General features: G+C 38.1%; 1 protein-coding gene across 1 annotated transcript in view; it reads right to left on the bottom strand.

Annotated features, from left to right (window-relative positions):
• Positions 1 to 24: 24 nt before the first annotated feature.
• The window catches only part of LOC110445573 (kin of IRRE-like protein 2), a 182,160-nt gene continuing 172,042 nt past the window's right edge, over positions 25 to 10,142 (bottom strand). Inside the window, exons 5-7 of the mRNA XM_021490240.1 lie at positions 7,690 to 7,986; positions 3,576 to 3,599; positions 25 to 2,449 (exon numbers count right to left, since the gene is read on the bottom strand). Of these exons, the coding sequence (XP_021345915.1) occupies positions 2,319 to 2,449; positions 3,576 to 3,599; positions 7,690 to 7,986 (452 nt within the window). The 3' untranslated portion in view covers positions 25 to 2,318. The remainder of the gene's footprint in view (positions 2,450 to 3,575; positions 3,600 to 7,689; positions 7,987 to 10,142) is intronic.

The raw sequence follows: 10,142 nt of genomic DNA, 5'->3' as shown, positions 1-10,142 counted from the left end.
CCCATAACCCCCAACCCCCAGAAAGAACATAAGACAAATATATGATAATGATATTAAAATAAACAATTGTTTCACAGGTAGACTACCGCTTTATGGAATGTACAAAATGATTGGTATTCACACTAACATGATACATAATGCCAAAACCTTGAAGAAAGTAGATTATGATTGCATGGTTCCTCCGTGATATGATGGTAATCTCCCTTCATGAACTGATGGAATTTGTAAAGAGGGACAGTGACTATGGCATGTACAACGCTGATTGATGTTCGATAAAATTATATGATCGACAGGTAAGTTGTTTACTTTCAAGCTACACACAACTTGGTCATACAGAAGGGGAATTACGGGAATATGAAGGACGGATGAAGAGAAGAAATTAGGCTACACTGAAATTATGTAGTACTTTTACGTCATCTATGACATTATTTTCACAGTTTAAAAAAACTATCTGCTGTAATCCAGGAAGGGAGAGAACTGATGTTAGTTATGACGTCACATATTAGTTAGTGTGAAAGGTATTACCCATATTAAGATAAATGTGGTTTGTCGGATTGATACCTGTAAAGTGTATCATTACGAACACTGACTTCAACGCTAACCCGTACCGTGAAAGCTCATATATATATATATATTTGTATCATATTTACATTTTAAACTATATCTATGTACAGACAGTACTATGTATTGGCTGTGAAACCGTCCGGATCACAGTAGTCCCTCAATGATTAAAGTATTTCCATAATAATCGTTTTTACATCAAAGCAGTCTTTTATAATATGACAAGCTGTAATAAGATCTCTGTCCCACTGCAGGTAGAACAGCAGGGAGTTCTGCTGTAGCTTTAGTACATACAGTAACGTCCCTTAATTCAGTTTTTGATTTACTCTAGCGCTACCTGACCAGAATATACATTTCGTTGGACTGGTAGCTTGGATGGATAAAGCGACAGTGTAATGATATCAGATCAAGAATTCGAATTATAGCCTTGCCATGTTGTATTTTCGCTTAAGAGAACACCTTTGTTCATTTCTTTTCCTTCTTATAAAAGTTATGATTCTCTATTCGGAAAGTATTGATCAAACCTATAGTCAGGCTGACGATAAAGTTTCCAAAGCATAGCTTCAGACTGATAGTCAGGCTGACGATAAAGTTTCCAAAGCATAGCTTCAGACCTATAGTCAGGCTGACGATAAAGTTTCCAAAGCATAGCTACAGACCTATAGTCAGGCTGCGATAAAGTTTCCAAAGCATAGCTTCAGACCTATAGTCAGGCTGACGATACATTTTCCAAAGCATAGCTTCTGTTTTTGGCAGTGGTACGGAGATCCTTAACTTGTGCATTAAATCACATAATTTTAAATAAAACATAACGCAAGTATTGAATTAAATTACAAACAGTCAACATTTTACGAAATAAATACACAGAAACAATTATTATAACCCCATTACCATACCGATATTATGAAATATCAACAACAGATAGTTAACCATCGTGTACACCAGAACGATTGATTTGTCAGCAATTAAAGGGGATTCTTAGACAGTGCAATACAACGCCGTCTTTTATTTAGCGATTTCCACAAGATGTTATATGCAGGATAAACGTCAGTCTCTCGGATTCAAATTACATGTGTACTACACCAAGATATCTCTTGTGCCAGATTGACACATACATCCTTAATTTAGTCTTCCATACTGTAATTAGTATAAATGTTTTGGCCAAAACCAAACGGTCGCGTAGCTTGTTTTCTGATACCGTACAAAATCAGTTCCATGGACTCAACCAATATTGCTCAAGTGAGAGTTATCTTCCCTAGAACACAAACAATCTTTAATTTCTTTTCATGATGCATTATTTTACTTTAATAATGCCAACAGAAGTATCGGTCCCGAACAGTTTCGGCGTAACTGACGTATCAGAGAAAGTGACACGATGGTTTGGGAGACTGGGCAGAAACCTGACATGATTATCAGTCTTCTTTCTCGACTGTTCACGACCTCACCTCGTCCCAAATCCTCTCCTTAGCATTGTGCATGAATTAAGTGCCTGTCCGATTTCTTGTCCAGATCATGCACTATTATGCCAGGTAACCTGCACTACTAAGGTAGACGGACGTGTTACGTAACATTCTTGAAAGTCTGCGAAGGACAGGCACTCGCTTTCCCGCCATTCCCGATATATATACCAGTGCCCCATTTATATTCCCCGATGAGTTCGAGACACAATATTTAAATACTGGACACGTGACGTCATTAGTCCAATGAATAATATTACTTTGTGACTTTGTTTGTCAAACATAAATAAGGTATTTTGTTTACGTCCAAATCCACAGAACTATTGTTAACATTACTAAGCGTCTTTGTATTGATATGACAGTGCCGCCGTTGTGACTATTCGACGGCTCCGGATTTGCTGCTGGCAAAATTATGGATTCCGTGGGGTTCTCTGTAATAAGAAAGAAATTAATCTTAATTAATTTTATCGGTCTTAGAAAGATATTTGCACATTGATGGATCAAGACATTTTCTTGAAAGCTTTCATTTGTACATGATGACTTATAACTGGTTTCTGTTTTGAACTATACAATTACATTGCTGTTTTCCCTGTCTAGGGGTATCTGGTTATCTTCGATTACCAGTCCGACTGAGGAATTACCTATAAGTTTATCTCACCTGTCTGGAAGTACTGAACACACTGAACTACATGTACAATAAAGTATTCATTGTGTGAGATTGCCGACACTACATCATTATCTCCCCTGTTGTTATCTTCCTTGTTTCAAATAACTGAAGATAAATATTATCTCTTCTGTTTAAGAGTGCAGAACTACGATATTATCTGAGTCCTCTTACTTGAGGTTACCGAACTACAATATAATCGCTCCTGTCTAAGAGTTACCAAACATTACAGATTACCACACAGGTGGCTCTCGATTTTATCCAAATGGGAAAATCCATTTTCAAGTTGTTCTCCAATTGCTCTTAAGTCGTTCTCAACCTCTGCTTGATTATTCTCATACTGACAACCCATGATAATGAATTCATTCTCCTACCGATAGGTAATACAAAGTACATTAGATAGTTGATAAATCCATGTAATATGATCTCCTTTGATTCAGAAAGTTTGACAATATTGTCCCTCTTGTCCAAAATTGCCGAACTACAATATTATCGCTCCTATTGTAAAGTAATGACCATGAAGTAAAATACATTCTTGTATTATCTCCCCTATTTCTGATAACCGAACTTCTATAACATCCCAGTCCTCCGAGCGTCCTGAATTACAATATTATAGTTATAATCTCCCCTGTCGGAGAATAGTAATAGTATATCCTTTGATTCAGAAAACCAAACAAAATTATCTCCCTCGACCGAAATTTCCGAAGTACAATATTATCTCCCTTGCCTGAGAGTCACGACTTACTACGATATTTCTCCCATGTCTGAGCAGCTGAATAAGTCCGTCTCCCTTGTTTGAACATTTATACTTATATCTTATATGTTAATAATGGTATTCCATTGTCTTGTAAAACTAAAGATATTCTCCCCTACATTACAAAGCAAGTACTCACCTCGCTTGTCCTTGGGTATATCAGCTGGGGGGAAAAAGAGAAATAAATTAGGAGATAGTACAAAAACGAGCATCTGTACAATCTAGGTTTAGTTTATAGCGTGTAACATATCTTTAGTATTTATTCCACAGGGACATGGCACAAATCCCCATCCCCACGATCCCTAGGTGTGTATTATGATACATTATAGCATATCTATATCTATTGGGTTGGGGATCTGTGCCACTCCCCTGTGTGTTTTATTGTAATAGACGTCTCCCGTTTAAAAGCGTTCATCATCACATTATTATGTGTAAAAGGATCTATTTCACTTGGTTTGCAGCGTGAATACAACATAGCATACTACCAAGGGAGATAATTCATCACATACTAACGGTTTATAACTATAGGGGTAGTATAAATTTACCATGCCTAACCTTAATTCAGAGATACTAGTGTGTACCATGTAGTAAGCTGGTTGATTTAAACAGCGTTACACTGAGGGGTTTTTCCTGTAATTTCTGGTTTGAGTGTTATAGGGCAAAATCATGCAAGTGATATCAATGTGATTATTATAATTCTTCAAATGATCTTGGCCCGTAGTCATGAAACCGGTCTCGTGTTCAAACTACATAACCATACATTAATAAAAAAAATCGAATTTTGTCAATGATCCGTAAGATTTTTGAGAGACTTTGAGACGAATGCTGTCTTCAGTGTTTACATTTGAATTTTTGATGGTTTGGCGTGATTTAAGCCAATTATAAGACAACTGGGTTTGAGCACAGGATCCAGGCTTGAGCATGATGATGGTTCAATAATATGGAACCTGGTCAGTATCAAGCTTCAGTTTGTCAACGTTGTGAATTCCATTAAATAAGTCTTTCTTCATTTCGTCTACGAGAAGAAATTCTAATCAAACCAGTCGTTGTGTTTATATATATGCTGACGTCATCCGTGGCGACGTTATGGTATTGAAGTGTACGTAGAATGATGATAATTTAGTTATGACTTGAAATGGGCCAATGCTGACAACCTTTGTGGATAGCTCCAATAGCGTAGAGTTTGTTTTGGAGTGTCAAGAATATGCCGAACTTCTATTTGTAGAAGTGTGGTTAAGGCAGCAAGATTTTCGAATTCGTACCAAGGTTGAACTGTAGTTGGCTTATTTGACGAAATCGTTTTTATTTCAATAACAAGGGGTCTAATATTCTCGTGTCCTACTCAATGCGTATACATTACTTGTAAGGAAAAATATGTCATCCGAAATATATCATAAAACAATTCCTTAAATTCATGATAGTCCGGATGATGTCACATTGGCCTTTGGATTATTTTCTGCTTGTTTCTGTTGATAGTTCAAAGATACTGTTTGTCGTCCAAAACGTCTGGTTGACATACCTTTTAAATACCCTTTCTTGTGCCTTTTCTCTCCGACGATTGCCGTCAAAATTAATGTAAGACGATTCATCACAATGACCATTATTTTGATATCAATTGATGATTTTGTGTGAAATACAAATACTTGGAGTAATAACGACATACTGATATTCAAACACAAAACGATTTTGTTTTCGCAATGTAACTAACAAAGGAAGAGAATGGAGATTTTATGGTAGGATATGTACTGGCTAAAACTGTACGGACGTCAAACAGTAGCTTTGTACCAACACTCCCTATCACAATATCACACAATATCACACAAACATTAGCTTTGTACCAACACTCCCTATCACAATATCACACAAACACTAGCTTTGTACCAACACTCCCTATCACAATATCACACAATATCACACAAACACTAGCTTTGCACCAACAATCCCTATCACAATATCCCACAAACACTAGCTTTGTACCAACGCTTCCTATCACAATATCACAAAAACACTAGCTTTGTACCATCACTCCCTATCACAATATCACACAATATCACACAAACACTAGCTTTGTACAAACACTCCCTATCACAATATCACACAAACACTAGCTTTGCACCAACAATCCCTATCACAATATCCCACAAACACTAGCTTTGTACCAACGCTGCCTATCACAATATCACAAAAACACTAGCTTTGTACCAACCCTTCCTATCACAATATCACACAAACACTAGCTTTGTACCAACAATCCCTATCACAATATCACACAAACACTAGCTTTGTACCAACAATCCCTATCACAATATCCCACAAACACTATCTTTGTACCAACGCTTCCTATCACAATATCACAAAAACTCTAGCTTTGTACCATCACTCCCTATCACAATATCACACAATATCCCACAAACACTAGCTTTGCACTAACCCTCCCTATCACAATATCACACAAACACTAGCTTCGTACAAACACTCCCTATCACAATATTACACAAAAACTAGCTTTGTACCAACACTTCCTATCACAATATCACAAAAACACTAGCTTTGTACCATCACTCCCTATCACAATATCACACAATATCCCACAAACACTAGCTTTGCACTAACCCTCCCTATCACAATATCACACAAACACTAGCTTCGTACAAACACTCCCTATCACAATATTACACAAACACTAGCTTTGTACCAACACTTCCTACCACAATATCACACAATATCACACAAACACTAGCTTAGCACCAACACTCCCTATCACAATATCACACAAACAATAGCTTTGTACCAACACTCCCTATCACAATATCCCACAAACACTAGCTTTGTACCAACGCTGCCTATCACAATATCACAAAAACACTAGCTTTGTACCAACAATCCCTATCACAATATCACACAAACACTAGCTTTGTACCAACCCTCCCTATCACAATATCACACAAACACTAGCTTCGTACAAACACTCCCTATCACAATATTACACAAACACTAGCTTTGTACCAACACTTCCTACCACAATATCACACAATATCACACAAACACTAGCTTTGCACTAACACTCCCTGTCACAATATCACACAAACACTAGCTTTGTACCAACCCTCCCTATCACAATATCACACAATATCACACAAACACCTGCTTTGTATCAACACTTCCTATCACAATATCACACAATATCACACCAACACTAGCTTTGTACCAACACTCCCTATCACAATATCACACAATATCACACAAACACCTGCTTTGTATCAACACTTCCTATCACAATATCACACAATATCACACCAACACTAGCTTTGTACCAACACTCCCTATCACAATATCACACAATATCACACAAACACCTGCTTTGTATCAACACTTCCTATCACAATATCACACAATATCACACAAACACTAGCTTTGTACAAACACTCCCTATCACAATATCACACAAACACTAGCTATATACCAACACTCCCTATCACAATATAACATGTACCAACACTCCCTATCACAATATCACACAAACACTAGCTTCCTACCAACACTTCCTATCACAATATCACACAATATCACACCAACACTAGCTTTGTACCAACACTCCCTATCACAATATCACACAATATCACACAAACACTAGCTTTGTAACAACAGTCCCTATCACAATATCACACAAACACTAGCTTTGTACCAACAATCCCTATCACAATATCACACAAACACTAGCTTTGCACCAACACTCCCTATCACAATATCACACAAACACTAGCTATATACCAACACTCCCTATCACAATATAACACAAACACTAGCTTTGTACCAACACTCCCTATCACAATATCACACCAACACTAGCTTTGTACCAACACTCCCTATCACAATATCACACCATAAGGGCCAAGTCAGCTTTTGCGATCCGCTATCGTCCGTCGTCCGTCAAATTGTTCTTTGAAGGCATACACACCTAGGGTCTTTATATTTTGTCAATACATTGCTGGCATGGAGTGCTACAAAGTCGTTATTACACTGGGAACAAAAGTCAACAGAAAATGTAAAGTTACCCACGGGTAACGTTGCACATAAGATGTGTATTATAGGTCATAACAGATACAATGCAGGGATGATATTCAGGGACAAGCCGATATATTAGAGTGTATATTTTGTCTTTGTTTGTTTATTGTTGTGATGATCATATGACTAGCAATTTAAATATATTGGTTCACATTGCTGTTCTGTAAGAAATAAAGAACACAACTTACACTGGTCATTCAGAACCGTGACTTTTGTACTCTTTATTTGCGCGGCCGAGGTCCTGCACGTGTAGGTACCCATGTCCTCCATGCTAGCCTGGGCAATGTGGAGCGTGCTAGATATGGTGTTGCTGCCAAGGGATACCGTCTTGTCAATGTACACGCCCTTTTGGAAGTTGGTGCTGACCCTGTGACCGTTAATGAACCAGTCCAGCTCGTCCAGCTGTGTGTCCGCCCCCGTCGCGTTACAATGAAGCTGGATCGGATGGCCCTTGTTCACGTGCTCGGGCGAAAATATGCGGATATCTGAAAACAAACATGCAAAGAAACTGTTCAGAGCAGACAATGCTAAACAAATATTGAATACATTATCACACAACACAATCTGATTATGTTTTAGTTGGGCATATAAGGTAAAGACAAAATATCGGTTTATCTGTAAATATTCACGCGTACATGTAGGTGCAGGGTCTATCTAACACGTGGCCTGCTGGAAGTCCATGTCTAAGGGTGTTTCATCTCTAAATGAAAACGCTTATAGTTTAGTTTTGTTTTGTAGAAGATGCAAAGAGACACGACGTGTGTAGTGTTAGTAGGAATAAGACAATTTTCTATCTGTAAGGGGTCTGTAGAATCTTCACTAACGAAGACAGTTGTCGTTTACTTAAGCCAAATGCTCACAGAACGATATCTTTGACTGAAGTTACTTATGTTAATAGTGTCGATTTTACCGAGGCTCGGACGCGCGCTGGTCTATATAGGTATGCCACTTAGGCGGACAGCGGCCGTTTATTTTCTGGAGAGCACCCTAAACACCGTTTCTCGGGTTGTCTAGGGCAAACAGACACTAATAACCAAGGACTAATGCAGATAACGCCGTGCTTCCACGCCTGTTGGTGAGGTGGATATGAGGACTTATTAACATACGCACAAAGAGTTTCAGAGTAGGTCTATATATCTGTGTCTGTTTGTCGCATTTGTCACTAGTCATTATCACACAGAATAATGCAAAGATATGTACGATGAAAGGTCCATTTGAGCACGTGTTCACCCGACACAACTGATAGGTAGCGAACAGGTACTTTATTGTCTAGTCAAACAGCAAAGACCCTCGACAACCAGCGCTGTTACATAATGTATGATGAGCATGACAAAAGGATTTATCAAGCGACTGACCCCGTAAAAACTACTGTTGGGATTTACAATGTACACGAAGTGATGTTTACATTGTACATCGTGCAGCACAAGATATTGTAGTATTACAGATCAAAGAAACGAACAGCAAATACGTGGGAATCGCAGAGAGCAACGCTGGTGCAAAATTGGTGTTGCTGGCGTACAACAAACCGAATAGTGGTGGGGTTCATAGTGGTGGGATTAATAATGGTGGGATTAGTGGCTGGATTAATAGTGGTGGGATTAATAGTGGTGTGGTTAATAGTGGTGGGATTAGTGGTGGGATTAATAGTGGTGGGATTAATAGTGGTGGGGTTAAAAGTGGTGTGTTCTTATAATTCCTGTTATAATGCCAATGTCAAATAATACAATGTACAAATAAGAAAGACCTTATGTTTGTCATGCAGATATGTCTAAAAGGCTCCCATGATTGTCATGTTCGGCCATAAAGACTAAGATGCGCCATGTCTTATACAATGGGAATTACATCCATGTGAAGGGCGGAGGTATGCAATGCTAGTCACTTAAGATGTACGTTAGTAAAAGGCAACTTCCAATAATAAGTTTTAGTTATTTAGTTATTTAGTTAGTTATTGCCTACAACCAAAAGTTGTGTCGTGATAGTTAAATTGTTATTTCTCAACAGCCTGTTTAGAGGCCATGTGGTCGTTCTGAAACCGTTTCCCCTCTCCACGGCCTGGGTATTTTCTTCAAAAGCATGTATTTGCCAAATTTTGCCCATTTGGACACCTACTTCTTACCTCTAGAAAATTGTTTTAAAGACACCCAGTCACCCCGAATATGCCCTTGTATAGCTTTGTTTATGGTATACTGGTGACTGATCAACTCTAACACATCTGATATCGTCTGTGCTTGGACATTGTAAACATTTATCTTCCCCGTTGAAGTTGCAAAACAAACTTGTGTGAACAATTTCATTGCTTTATTTATCAACCAATAATGACTAATGATGACCGGCAAAATGTTGTATTTGAATATGTTCGTCTCTATGACAAAAAAACAGCAAACCTAGACATGCGATCACTGGTGACCAATGACTTGGACGACAGAGCGTCTATCTGGAGAATACCGGTGGATCCGGATTCAAAAATTCTGATAAAGCATGATGCTTGTTTGCAGTTCTGTAACTGGTTAATTAATGCTTTATAGATTTAACTGGCGCAATGCCAAAGTACATAACTTAAAATAAATCAGCTTATTTGATGACGTATTAACGACCTTTTAACACAATGTGGTCACGGATCAATACCTGATCAAATAAGTTC

Source organism: Mizuhopecten yessoensis, unplaced genomic scaffold (assembly GCF_002113885.1).
Source record: "Mizuhopecten yessoensis strain PY_sf001 unplaced genomic scaffold, ASM211388v2 scaffold2329, whole genome shotgun sequence".
Classification (NCBI taxonomy): Eukaryota; Metazoa; Mollusca; class Bivalvia; order Pectinida; family Pectinidae; genus Mizuhopecten; species Mizuhopecten yessoensis.
The sequence above is the reverse complement of the archived record's forward strand: the minus strand, read 5'-3'. Positions and strand labels throughout refer to the sequence as shown.